This window comes from Macrotis lagotis, chromosome X (assembly GCF_037893015.1).
Source record: "Macrotis lagotis isolate mMagLag1 chromosome X, bilby.v1.9.chrom.fasta, whole genome shotgun sequence".
Classification (NCBI taxonomy): domain Eukaryota; kingdom Metazoa; phylum Chordata; class Mammalia; order Peramelemorphia; family Peramelidae; genus Macrotis; species Macrotis lagotis.
This window is the reverse complement of record NC_133666.1, coordinates 621,484,376-621,498,992: the sequence shown is the minus strand read 5'-3', so window position 1 is coordinate 621,498,992 and position 14,617 is coordinate 621,484,376. Positions and strand designations below refer to the sequence as shown.

General features: G+C 42.8%; 1 protein-coding gene across 1 annotated transcript; it reads left to right on the top strand.

Moving 5' to 3' along the window:
- Window positions 1–10,209: 10,209 nt before the first annotated feature.
- Window positions 10,210–14,185, top strand: CYC1 (cytochrome c1). The gene is made up of 7 exons (XM_074203099.1): window positions 10,210–10,348; window positions 12,123–12,319; window positions 12,505–12,631; window positions 12,867–13,024; window positions 13,143–13,303; window positions 13,608–13,708; window positions 13,857–14,185. The coding sequence occupies exons 1-7, from the start codon at window positions 10,235–10,237 to the stop codon at window positions 13,959–13,961; spliced, it is 963 nt and encodes a 320-aa protein (XP_074059200.1). The 5' UTR covers window positions 10,210–10,234; the 3' UTR covers window positions 13,962–14,185.
- The last annotated feature ends 432 nt before the right edge of the window (window positions 14,186–14,617 follow it).

Here is a 14,617-nt window from a genome sequence, read left to right as displayed (position 1 = left end):
ATGACTATATTTGTACAGGTGATATTTTTACCCCTTTTCATCATCTCTTCAGGGTATAGACCCAGATCAAAGGATATACACATTTTTGTTGTTGGGCATAGTTCCAGACTGCTCTCCAGAAAAGTTGGATGAGTTCACAGTTCTACCAACAATATATTAGTGTCCCAGATTTCCCACAACCCTTCCAATAATGATCATTGTCCTTTCTGGTCATATTGGGCAGTCTGAGAGGTGTGAGGTGGTACCTCAGAGATGCTTTAATTTGCATTTCTCTACTAAGTAATGATTTAGAGAAATTTTTCATATGACTATGGATTGCTTTGATCTCCTCATCTGTAAATTGCCTTTGCATATCCTTTGACCATTTGTCAATTGGGGAATGGCCTTTTTTTTTTAATTTGACTCAGTTCTCTGTATATTTTAAAAATGAGTTCTTTGTCAGAAATACTAGTTGTAAAGACTGTTTCTCAGTTTCCTACATTTCTTTTGATCTTGATTACAGTGGTTTTGTCTGTGCAAAAGATTTTCAATTTAATGTAATCAAAATCATCTAGTTTGCTTTTAGTGATGTTCTCTATCTCTTCCTTAATCATAAACTGCTTCCCTTTCCATAGATCTGACAGGTAAACTACTCCTTGATCTTCTAGTTTGCTTCTAATATCTAAATTCTGTATCCATTTTGATCTTATCTTGCTATAAGGTGTGAGGTGTTGGTCTAATCTAAGTTTCTTCCATACTAACTTCCAATTTTCCCAGCAGATTTATCAAAGAGAGAGGTTTTTAATCCCACTAGCTGGACTCTGGGTTTATCAAACAGCAGATTATTATAATCATTTCCTGCTATTGTACCTAGTCTATTCCACTGGTCCACCACTCTATTTCTTAGCCAATACCAGACAGTTTTCATGACTGCTACCTTATAAATAATTTTAGATCTGGTAGGGCTAAGCCACCTTTTGCACTTTTTTCATTGAATTCTTGGAGATTCTTGACTTTTTATTTCTCCATATGAATTTACTTACAACTTTTTCTAACTCATTGAAGTAATTTTTTGGAATTTTGATTGGTAGGGCACTAAACAGGTAGTTTAGTTTTGATAGAATTGTCATTTCTATTATATTAGCTCAACCTATCCATGAGCAGTTGATGTTTGCCCAGTTGTTTAAATCTCATTTTATTTATTAAATCTCATTTCTTTTTTTAATTTATTTTTTATTCTCATTTTGTACAAATTTTTTTACATTAATAAAATATACTTGTTTACAAGTAAACAAAATACCCCTCCTCCCCATGAATATAGATAGACTTGCTTGGGAGAAAAAGTAAAGGGGAGAGAAAAAAAAATCAAAATTAAAAAAATAATAGTAATAATTGTAGGTATGGCCAGGTGGCACAATGGACGAAGCACCAGCCCTGGAGCCATGAGCACCCAAGTCCATATCCAGCCTCGTAAACCCAATAATCACCCAGCCATGTGACATGCAAGCCACCCGATCCCCATTGCCCTGCAAAAACCAAAAAGAAGGGGAAAAAAAAGACCCAAAATAAAATAAAATAGTAATAATAGTAGGGGTGGCTGGGTGGCAGACAGAGCATTGGCCCTTGAGCCAGGAGCACCTGGGTCTGAATCCGGCCCCAGACACCCAAAGATCACCCTGCTATGTGGCCCCAGGCAGGCCACCCAGCCCCACTTGCCCAGCACCCTCCCCCAAATAATAATAACAAAAAATGTGCTTCAGTTTTTGTTCTAACACCAACAACTCTGTCACAGGTGGATCACATTCTTTATGATAAGTCCATCACAAAAGTTACTTCCATATTTTTCCAACATTGCCATTGCTGATCGCAACTCCCTCCTTTCTTATTTCTCCACTACCATGTACTATATTTTCTCTCTCCTTTCACTCTGACTCTGCTATAGGGTCTCTGAGTGGCGCAGCAGGCAGATCCCTGGTCCTGGGGCCAAGAAGCCCTGAGTCCGCATACCACCCTTTAGGCCCAGAATCCACCTGGCCCTGTGGTCCTGGGCAGGCCATCCAATCCCAGCCCCTTGCAAGAAGTAAAAAAGAAAATGTGTTATATCTGACCACTCTCCCCCCATGGTCCATCCTCTCCTCCTTTATTCACATCCCCACCCCTTCCCCCTGCTCCCCCCTCCTTCTTACTCCAGATGTCTATACCCCATGAGTATATATGCTGTTTCCTCTCCTAGCCATCTCTGATGAGAGCAAAGGTTCCCTCATTCCCCCTTGCCTCCCCCCTTCCATATCATTGCAATAGCTCATTGTAATAAAAAAAAATCTTATTATGTGAAATATCTTGGACTATTCCCCACTCTCCTTTTTCTTTCTCCCATTCCATTTCTCTTTTTTTCCTATTGACTCCATTTTTACACACCATATTTTAATCTTTGAATTCAGCTTTCTCCTGTGCTTCAACTATAAAAGCTCCCTCTACCTGCTCTATTAACTGAGATGGTTCAGATGAATATTATCAGTATCATTTTTCTATACATGTAGTTCATCCTCATTCAGTCCCTCATATTTCCCTCCTCTCCTCCAATCTCCATGCTTCACCTGAGTCCTGTATCTGAAGATCAAACCTTCTGTTCAGCTCTGGCCATTCCATTTGAAATTCCCCTGGTTCATTGAAAGTCCATCTTTTTTCCCTGGAAGAGGACATTCAGCCTTGCTGGGTAGTTCATTCTTGGCTGCATTCTAAGCTCTTTTGCCTTCAGGTATATTGTATTCCAAGCCCTACAAGCTTCCAATGTAGTTGTTGCTAAGTTCTGTGTGATCCTGACTGCAGCTCCATGATATTTGAACTGTGTTCTTCTGGCTGCTTGTAATATTTTCTCTTTGACTTGGGAGTTCTGGAACTTGGCTATAATATTCCTAGGGGTTGGTTTTTTGGGATCTCTTTCTTGGGGGGATCGGTGGATTCTCTCCATTTCTATTTTGCCCTCTGCTTCTAGAATATCAGGACAATTTTCCTGTAGTAATTCTTTGAAAATGATGTCAAGGCTCTTTTCCTAATCATGACTTTCAGGTATTCCAATAATTTTTAAATTATCTTTCCTAAGTCTGTTTTCCATATCAGTTGTTTTTTCAATGAGATATTTCACATTTTCTTCTAATTTTTCATTTTTTTGGTTTTGAAGTATTGATTCCTGATTTCTGTTAAATTCATCAATCTCCCTGAATTCTATTCTTTGTCTGAAGGATTTGTTCTCCTCAGAGTTTTCTTATCTCTTTTTCCATCTGGCCAATTTTGCTTTTTAAAGCATTCTTCTCCTCAATAACTTTTTGAATTGTTTTATCCATTTGACCTAAGCTGGTTTTTAGCATGCTATTTTCTTCAGCATTTTTTTGGATTTCCTTGACTAAGCTGCTGACTTCATTTTCATGTTTTTCCTGTGTCTCTCTCCTTTCTTTTCCCAGTTTTTCTTCCAACTCCCTCACTTGATTTTCAAAGTCTTTTTTGAACTCTGTCATAGCCTGAGCCCAATTTCTGTTTTTCTTGGAGTCTTTAGATGCAGGAGCTTGTGCTTCCTCATCTTCAGACTGAGTATTTTGATCCTTCTTGGGCTCATTTGCAAAATATTTCTCAATGGTCTTCCTCTTGTTTCTTTGCTTGTTCATTTTCCCAGCCTAAGCCTGTTTTTTGGGGTGCTTCCTGAACTTTTGGGACACTTCCACAAGGATCTCAGTGTGTGAGGTTCTGTCCTCCCTCCTGGTCTGTGAATGAACATAAGTGCCCCCCTCTGCCATGGGGCCAAGGTGGGGGGGCCCTGTTGTTCTATGGGGGGGCCTAGACTGGGATCAGGATCTGAATGTGGTCAGAGCCCCATAGTCCTGTTCCAGGGGCAGAGGACAGAGCTCTGCAGTCTCTCTTCACTCCCCTCCCTCAGCTCAATGGGCTCATGCCCTGGGGGCTCCTGTTTAAGGGCTCCACCTGCTTCTGTTTCCGGTTCTGGGCTGCATAAAGACCAAGCTGCTTGCTGTGTGCCCTGAGGGCTGGGCTCCACATGCTAGCTCTGGTGGAGGTCCCCCGCTGTTCCCCCACTTTGTGCCCGGTGCTCCTCAGGGTGCAGCTCAGAAGACTCCCCCACTGCTGTGAGCTGATTCTTTGGCTCTGGAGGACCACCCCTCTGGTGGGCCACCCCTCCGACCACAGGGAGCAGAGCCTTTCTGCTCTTTTCCAGGTTACCTTGAGTAGGAGAACTACCTCATTGGGTCCCTTTGTGGGTTCTGTCTCTTGAAAGTTTAGTTAGAGTCCTTGGTTTATGAGTTTTTATCAGAGAGCTCCTAAGACTTGATCCCTTCATGTGGCCATCTTGGCTCCGCCCCCCCAATCTCATTTCTAACATGTGAGCTATCTCTGCTCTCATTCAGTTGCCCTATTGAATCAATTGCCAAGCCTCATCAATAACCCTCCTCAATATCTCTCCTATCTTTCCCCTTCTCTTTATTCATAATATAATTACCAAGTTCACCTTTTTCACCTGGATTATTGCAATAGCTTCCTAATCCATCTCCCTGCATATAATCTTTCATATTTTTCATCTTGTAGGAAATGTAGTAAGTTGTAGTAGTCAGATTCTTTTAAACTCACCAAAACCTATAGTTTTAATTTTGAACGTCTTCTGATTAGAAGTCGGTCTAAAATTGTCCTCTTCAAGGTGAGGTAGCTAAAGAAGGGGAGATTTAAATAGCTAAAGGCCTTGAATAGACATCTGGGAAATCTTCACTCAAATTCTCCAGGGATTCCAAAGTTGAAGCACAAAAAAAATCCCTTTCTTCATGGCTCTGAGCCATTATTATTAGTTGGCAGATTACATTAACCATTTCTTGCAATAAAGTAGGGTACTTTTTCAGGATAAATTGCTGATCTCCTTCAAAAATTTCAGGAATTTTCATCCTAGGAAGATAAGATAGTAAAAGAACTCTGGCCTTCAAGTTGTATGTGAAAATTCATTCTTCAATTTCTCTGATTAGCTGGGGATATTTGAATATTAATAGCCAGTCTGTTTGGGACATCTTTATGATACTGTGAATCAAAGTCATAGACTCCAGCTAAAATCATTACAAGTTGTTTCATATCCATGTTTCAGACCTATTAGGGAATAGGTCTAGTTATATAAAATTCGAATCAGGTCTTTATATATCTTAGATATGAGACCTCTATCAGAGAAACATACTATAAATTATTTTCCCTGTTAACTTTCCCTTCAAATTTTAAATACATTGGTTTTGTTTGTGCAAAACCTTTCTAATTTTACATAATCAGAACTGTCCATTTTATCTTTATTTTTCATTCTGAATTTAGCAAAACACCCCCCCACACACACACAGTACATATTTAAATAACAAAGTGGCACAGAAAGCAAATATTATTTCTGAAATCTGTTATGCACAATTTGATTGTTTAAAAAAATATTCAATGGGGTGGTTAGGTTGCCCAGTGGATAGAGCACCGGCCCTGGAGTCAGGAGTACCTGAGTTCAAATCCAACCTTAGACACTTAATAATTACCTAGCTGTGTGTCCTTGGGCAAGCCACTTAACCCCATTGCCTTTCAAAAACCTAAAAATAGAAAGTATTCAATGAATTAAATAATTTGCTTTTAAAGTTGTCCTTTATTTCTCTCAGAAATTCCTTTTGTTCACTTCCTGTTTATTTTAAAAATTAATTCTTTTAATCAATGAAAGTCTACTTTCTCTCCCTTACAGTCTCCCCGTATTCATGAAAGAAAAACAAAAAGTCCATTACAAACCATAGAAATTCTTATATTGACCATTCTCCACTCCCATACTCCACCAAATATCTCTCTATTGACAATCTATATTTGCCATCTCTATGTCAGAAGACAGGTCATCATGAGTTTTCTGGAATCAGTATTTTTCAATGTTGTTTGTCTTTACAATATTGTTATTGTTTTTATGGTTCTATTCACTTCACTTTGTATCAGTTTATACAACTCTTCTAGGGTCTTTCTGATACCATCTCCTTCATCATTTCTTGCAGCAAATAATCTTCCATTTCATTTCTGTACTATATTTGTTCAGTCATTTTCCAATTGATAAGCAACCCTTTCAAGTTCCATCTTTTTTGCCACTACAAAGAGTTACTATAAACATTTTCTCGTACATATTTTTTTTTTTGGAAAATAACCCAATTAATTGTATTACACTATACAATGTTAAAATTTTGGATTCAGTTTGACCCTTTTTGATCCTCTCTATCCTTGTTTGGAGGTCAGTTAGGTGATGCAATAGATAAACTATTGTGATCTGGGCCTAGAGTCAGAAAGATCTGAGTTAAAAATCTGGCCTCAGAAATTTACTTTATTTACTAAATAATTCTGTATTTAGTCATGAACTCTTTCCCCATTCATATTTAGAAAAGATATGTTCTTTCTTGCTCCTCTAATTTTGTTTATTATGTGACTTTTTATATCAAAGTCATGACTCCATTTGGAGATTATTTGGCATATGATATTGGCCTATACCTAATTTTTGCCGGACTATTTTCCAATTTTCCTTGCAATTTTTATCAAATAGACCCCCAGTTCTTGAGCTCTTTAGATTTATGTGCTGCTTAAGAAAACTTTTGACCAGGGATGCTATACAAAGTGGAGATATTCCAGAATATATTAAAGAGGTCATTATGAATTTTTGAATGGTGACCTAGAGATAGCCCCAGAGTAATGGCAACTGGAGAAGCTTACATGTCTCTTGATCCCCAGTACCTAAAGCTTTATAAACATAAGTATATTTGCCAAGAAAACCCCAGAAAAGGCCCTGAATCCAACCTGATAACATTGAATTATCTTTTTTCTTTTTAAAAATATGTTTGCTATTTTATATTTTCCTTCAATTATATCTAAAAACAATTTTGCTCATTTGTTTTTTTAAATTTTGAATTCCAAATACTTTCCTCTCTTTCCTTTACTCTCCCCTCATAGATAAGTAATTTGTCATAGGTTATGCAGTCATGAAAAACATATTTCCATAGTAGTGATATTATGAAAGAAAATACAGACAAAAAAGAAAGAGAAAGTAAAAAACAATATACTACTATCTGTATTCAGACTCCATTAGTTCTTTCTCTGGAAATGGAGAGCATTTTTCATTATAAGAACTTCAGGAATAATCTAAGGTCATCATATTGATGAGAATAGTTGTCATTCATGGGTGGTCAGTGTATAATATTACTGTTACAATGAACAATGTTCTCCTGGTTCTGTTCATTTCTCTTTGTATCATTTCATGTGTGTTTCTTCAGGTTTTTCTGGGAGAATTCTGCTCATCATTTTTATAGCTTCTATCACAATCATATATCACAATTTGTTCAGTTGTTCCCAAATGAGCAGTCCCTCAATATCCAATTCTTTGCCAACACAAAAGGAGCTGTTATAAATGTTTTTAGGAGATATAGGTCCTTTGGGGGGGGGTTATCTCTTTGGAATACAAATATAGTAGTGATATTTCTGAACCAAAGAGAATGAACAATTTTAAAATCATTTTAGGATATTCCAAATCACTCTCTAGAATGGCTGGATCAATTCACAACTCCAGCAATGCATTAGAGTCTCAATTTGTCATTTTCCTTTTCTGTCATATTACTCAACCTGATAGGGATAGGGTGGAACCTCAAGAGTTATTTTAATTTGCATTTCTCTAATCAGTTATTTTAATTTGCATTTCTCCCTACTGCCTGTAAGATATCTCAAACTGGTAGTCCAGCAGCCATCTTAAACTCAAGATGCCAAAAACAGAACTATTTTATATTTCCACTTAGAACTTCCTCACCTAATTTCCCCACTGCTGTAGAAGGAAACACCATTCTCCTAATCCCTCAGGTTCAATATCTAAAAATAATCTTGGACTCCTCTGTATCTCTTCAAATTTTTCTGAAAGCATCTGAAAGCACATCATTTCTAATAGCATTCCATCATAATCATATGTCATAACTTATTTAAAATGATGGGTATGCTCTCAATTTCCAAATCTTTGCCACCACAAAAGAATTCTAAAAATATTTATAGACATATAGATTCTTTTCCTTTTCTTTTGATCTGAGATACAGACCTAGTAGTGACATTGCTGGGTCAAAGGGTATGCACAGTTTTATAGCTCTTTGAAAGTAGTTCCAAATTAGTTTCCAGAATGGTTGATTTAGTTCAAAACTCCACCAACAATGCATTAGTAGTCCAATTTTTCCACAACCCCTCCAACATTTGTCATTTTCTCTTTCTGATGAGTGTGAGGTGGTATCACAATTTGCCTTTCTCTATTCAATAATTGTTTAGAACATTTTTCATATTACTCTAGATAGCTTTGATTTCTTCTTCTGAAAACTCTCAGTTTATATCTTTGACTGTTTATCAATTCAGCAATGATTCGTATTGTTATAAATTTGATTCAGTCCTTTATGTATTTAAAACATGAGACCTTTATTAGAGAAATTTGCTGTAAAAATTTTTCCCCAGTTTGCTTCCCTTATAATCTTGATTGTATTGGTTTTATTTATGCAAAACCTTTTTAATTTAATGTAATTAACATTATCCATTTTATATTCCATAATGTTCTCTAAATCATTTGGTGACAAACCCTTCCCTTATCCATAGATCTGACAAGTAAACTATTCTACAGTTCCCTAATTTTCTTACAATATGCTATTTATATTTAAATCATATATCTAGTTTTATCTTATTTTGTTATATGATGTGAGATGTTGGTCTTCACTTACTTTCTCTCAAACCGAGTTCCAGTTTTCTTAGCAATTTTTGTCAGATAGTGAGTTTTTTCTCAAAAGTGGGGATTTGGAGGCTTATCAAACACTAGATTACTATGGTAATTTACTGCCATGGATTTTGTACCTAATCAATCCCACTGATCCACCATTCTGTTTCTTAGTCAGTACCAGATTGTTTTGACAAGATCTGGTAACTGCTAGACCACCTTCCTTCACAGTTTTAAATTATTTTCCTTGATATTCTTGACTTTTTGTTCTTCTAGGTGAATTTGACATTTTTTCTAGTTCTATAAAACAATTTTTAGTAGTTTGACTGGTATGGTACTTAATAAGTAAACTAATTTAGGCAGAATTGTAATTTTTATTAGATTGGCTCAGTCTATCCACAAACAATTCATCTGTGAATATATTTAAATATCAGAGTAGTTCATATTTTATCTTAGCAATAACAGATAAAGAGTTGATGTGATCAGATCTTCACTTCAGGAAAATTACTTTGGCAGCTATACGAAGATGGATTGAGTTGGGAAGAGGTATGAAGATGGAAGACATAATAGGAGAGCCTATTAAAAGAGTGCAGGTGAGAGGTGATGAGGTATAAACTATGTTAGTGGCTGTGAAAGTGGAATTATTAATTTAGAGATGGAAGAAAGCCCTTTAGTACAGCCATATATATATATATATATATATATTATATATATATATATACTTTATATATATATGTGAAAAACATAGGTATATAGAGAGTAATTGAACTCATAGAAACTGATTGAATCACCAAGTGATAAAGTGTAAAAACAAGAGAGAAGGACAATGACCGGACTTTGGAAGTGACTTTGAAGATGAATGCTGGAAGGGGAACCAGGGGAAAGAAGTTTCATGAAAACCCAAAGAAAGAGAGTATCCAAGAAAAAAGAAATGGTGATCAATAATGTCAAACGTCATTATTTTCTGTTCATTCCTTCAAGAGGATGCAGAGGCAAATCCTGTTTAGGTATGAGTTGTCCTCCAGGAACCTTCTTCCTCTGTCACCCTTATTTTAGTTTATGGCCTGAGGAAGGCAGAAGCCCTAATTCCCCTTTGCTGGAGAAAGGATGCTCGTTCCTATGACAACAGCAGAGATCTATTCACCGTCCCTCTATTTCCATGGAAACGGAGCGGGGAAAGAGGGGCGGTACTCCCTCAGACAGCGCCCTCCAGCGGTAGCGGCTGCTAAAGCTCCCATTCACCTTGTGCAACCTCTGAGGAGCGCGTCTGGCGCAGGCGCAGTTCCCCAGGCCCCGAGGCCCGCCCCCGCCGGCCTCCATCCGGCTCTGAGGCGCGGGGGTTGGGCCGCCGGGTCCCGCTGCGCGCGGCAAGGCCCCGCCCCGTTGCGGCGGCCGGAGCTCGGCGGCGCGGCTCTCGCGAGGTTTCGCTGCTGGGCCGGCGCCGCACGGGCTCACGGGACGGCGGCGGCGGCGCTCAGGAGGCCCGAGATGGCGGCGGCCGGGGCTGTGGGGCGCTTCTCCGTGCTGGGGCTTCCGCGCGCCCGCGGCCGGGTCCTGCTGGGCGGCGCCAGGCCCGGAGCTGTGGCGCTGCGGCCGCCTCAGGTGAGCGTGCGCCGCCCCGTCTCCCCGGGCGCCCGGCCCGGGAGTCCCCGCGCGGCCCCGCGGCCGCCTGAAGGTCACGGTGCCGGGCGCGCGGCCGGGCCCCGGCCGGGCCCCAGGGTGCCTGCGCCGCGCGCGCGCCGGGCCGGGCCGGGCGTCCCCGGGCCGGGGCAGGGGGCCGCTGTCAGGCCCGGCCCGGGCCCCCCACCCCGCCACGCCGGCCCGGCCCGCGCCCCTCCGCAGGGTCGCGCCCGCCCGTCTTTCCTCCCTCGGGCCCTCCCTGCCCGCGCCCCCGCCCCCGAGGGCCCTGTCCGGGCCAAGCTTGGGGGCTCCCCCAGCCTGCGCCCCAGGCTTCCGTGCATGACCCCCGTGACCTCTGCCCACTGAGTCTGTGTGCCCCCGGGTTATCTGGGGGCCATGGAGCCCCTCGGCCCCCGGGTCCCTCCCCTTGCCATGGAGCCTGAGGTGACCTTGGCCCGGGACTGGGCTGGGGAGGGATGAGAGCTTGGAGCTGTCTCCAGCCCCAGGCAGTGCTTTCTCTCCAGGGGCTGGGAAAGGGCCTGTGGTGGGAAGCCGGCTGACCTGGGCTGGGCCGCCCCATGGAGAGGGCAGGTCCTGGCCCTGGCCCTAAGCTGTGGCCCGCAGACTCGCCATGGGAAGGAGGCTTTTGTCCTGGCACCGGTTTGTTTGCAGCAAGTGTCCACCCACCCGGCCCCACTCAGCACTGAGGGGTTGCTGAGTTCCACGCTCTCTGGGAGTCCTCCCCCACCCTTGTTATCCCCCCTTGACCTCTCATGGCAACCCCAGCTCCTGGGAACCTGGAAGTGGGAGAAGCTGCCTTACAAGAGAGAGGGGCATGGGCTGTCCCCTCCAAAGTAGCATCCCTGCTGCCTTGGTGTGGAAGAAGAGGGGTCAAACCACCAGGGAGATGTAGCTTCTTGATAGGCAGTAAGTCAGCACAACTTGTACAGTCCTTTAAAAACCAGGCAGATGCAAAAGGTCCCTTCTGCTCACTGGGCATAGATGTGTTCGTATACCTGTGCCCTGCACAGTGCTCCTCCCCACTCCTGTCTGGGTGTGACATTGTTATGTTCTGGTCTAGCTATCTTTGACCTTGAACTTCAGCCCTTACCTAAGAGACCCATCTAAATCCTTTCTTCCCCTCTATTCACCAAACCTCTTAAAATGTATTCCTTGTCTAGGGATGGATTTGGTGAACCTTGGGGGAGGGGTGCTGATCTCAAAGAAAAAGGGAGGATGGTCGGTCCCCTCTTCTGTTTCTAAGGGGTTAAGAACGGAACCCTAGATCTTGTTGAAGATGGTTCTTCCTTTCTTCCAGTTAGGATAGCTTAAATAAGTTTTAGACCTGTGAAATGCCTGAACAATCTAGAAATACTGTAGGATTGAGAGCTAGATAAAGCAACTTTAGGAATCATCTGGCAAAACTGAGGACCAGAGCAGTTAATAAATAGACTTGCTTAGCAATAGTTAGTCAATGGCAGTCTAGACTAGAACCTCCACCTGATTTTTTCCCCACTTTTTTCCCTTTGGCAGATGGGGTGGGGAGGAGGGGAGGCGAGTTACAGTTCATCTGGCTATCCATAAATGCCTTTTCTTTGGAGACTTGGGCTAGAAAATGAGTAGGACGGGGAGGAGGCTATAAACTTATTGAGACCTTGTAGATTTATGGGAATGGGAAAGGAACTTTTAGGCACTGAGCTGATGAAACCCCTAAGTGAGGGTAGCATGAGCTCTGAGCTGAGTGGGTACTTTGCAGGCCGCCACAATGTCATCTTTCTCAAACCTCTCGAGGGGCCGGAAGGTAGTGCTGTCAGCCCTGGGCATGCTGGCAGCAGGAGGTGCAGGGGTTGCTGTGGCCCTACACACAGCTGTAGGTGCCAGTGACTTAGAGCTGCACCCGCCAAGCTACCCCTGGTCTCACCGAGGCTTCCTCTCTTCTTTGGACCATGGCAGGTAGGACTGGGGTGTTGCTATTGGAGCCTTTGGAATTTAAGTTAGTGGGTAGAACTTGCTGACAGGGTGGGATGGGAGCTGTTAGAATGGGGAGGAAAGTGAGCTGGCTACCCTAGAGGTATGTAAGTATATGTAGTGAAGTGTCACTTGAGGCTTCCCTGAGTATTCTGTCTCTTCCACCTCAGCATTCGCCGGGGCTTCCAGGTGTATAAGCAGGTGTGCTCTTCCTGCCACAGCATGGACTACCTGGCTTATCGCCATTTGGTGGGTGTGTGCTACACAGAGTCTGAAGCTAAGGCAATGGCAGAGGAGGTAAGAAAACTGTGATTCTGTCAAAGCAGAGGTCCAGGGCCTAAGAGACACTGAGATCAATCTGCAGGACAGAAAAGGTCTGGGGAGCTCTTTGAAAGGGGGATGTATAGGAGAGAGCCTATACCTGGGCTATCTATCACCAAGCAGTCTGGGGAATTTGGAAAAGAGGAATTGGGTGACTGGGTCAAGTCTACCTGAGTAGTGGGTGACTCTAGGGCTGATGTCTGGGTTCTAGGTAGAGGTTCAAGATGGCCCTAATGAAGATGGAGAGATGTTTATGAGGCCAGGGAAGCTTTCTGATTATTTGCCCAAGCCCTACCCCAACCCTGAGGCTGCCCGGGCTGCCAACAATGGAGCTCTACCCCCGGACCTCAGCTACATCATCCGAGCCAGGTACTGCATCCTCTTTTTACTAGTCAATGGAACTTAAAGGATGTCGGTGAATAAGTCAGGGATCTAGGTATGGGTTTGAGAAGATGAAGTTAGTACTTAACTACTGTGTCCTGATCAGGCATGGCGGTGAGGATTATGTCTTTTCCCTGCTCACGGGGTACTGTGATCCACCTGCTGGAGTTTCCCTTCGAGAGGGTCTTCACTTCAATGCCTACTTCCCTGGCCAGGCCATTGCCATGGCTCCCCCTATCTACAATGAAGTCCTTGAGTATGATGATGGTGAGCTTCAAACCACCCCCCCATCCTCTATGTCTCCTATTCTTTTCCCCTATCTACCATGGCCTTTTACTGTCTCCCTGCCTTATTCTTTCCATTCTCCCCTAGTTTTAGTCCTCCTCTCCCATACTTTATTCCCTTATTTACTTACTAGCTGTATGAGCAATTCCCTTGCTCTTCCAAGCCTTCATATATATCTCCAAGGTCCCATTGTTCTCAGCCCAGTCTCTTCAGTGGTCTGGGCTCTAGTAGCAGATCCTATTGTTGGTGCTTTGCCTTTATCATGTCACTATTCTGGTCCTCACAGGTACACCAGCCACTATGTCACAGGTAGCAAAAGATGTGTGTACTTTCCTGCGTTGGGCATCTGAACCAGAGCATGATCATCGCAAACTCATGGGGCTCAAGGTGATAAATTCTTGGAAGAGACTGGGGTGGGGGAAATTTGGGGGCAAGGAGAGGGGGAAAAGGGAAGGGTGGGATGTTGGGGCAAAAAGTCCTCAGCCTTTTGAGGAGAGGAGTTCCTTTCTGAACCCTTTGAGGTCTCCTTTTCCAGATGCTGCTAATGTTTGGTTTGCTGATTCCGCTCATCTACGCCATGAAAAGGCACAAGTGGTCAGTGCTGAAGAGTCGGAAGCTGGCATACCGGCCCCCTAAGTGAAGACGCCTTCATGTGGACATCTTCCCCTTTTGGGCTTGATTCACCTCAGCCCAGCCTGACACATCTTGTCCTGCAGGCATGGTCAGCCTGGCCATCAGGTCCAACCCAGTCTGACCACTCCTTTTGGAAGGGCAAGGGTGGGGGTGAGGCAGAACAACTGGCTTTGCTCCACCAGCCCAGCAAGTTCTCTCTCCCCACCACCAGAAATAAATTAAGTTTCTCAATGTGACTGTTTGAATGGCTAAATGAGCAGAATGAATAAGACCAGGAACCAAGTTAGGCTCATCAGAAAACTGGGTAGGATTCGGTTTTAGATGCTTCAAGAATGAGGAATAGTATATGTCTGCTCCTCTAAAGCAAATTAGAGTTTAGATAGAAGCTAATCTGTCACCCTTTAGTAGCATGAACTTGATGTAGAGGAAGAGACTAGGACCAGTTGGCAATCTCCATTTTTCAAAGCCTGGAGTTGTTGATTTGCTCAAGAACAATCAAGACTGCCTTGGAGAAGGAAATGTTTGGGTTTTAGGGGGAGGCATTGTGGTAGTCTTTAACTTCCTTATGTTCCTTGAGGAACTTAACCTGTTACCCGACCTTGTGAAGAGGCCCTCAAAATCCCTCATTCCTTTCTGCCTCTTGAGGATGATATTTTCTAGTAT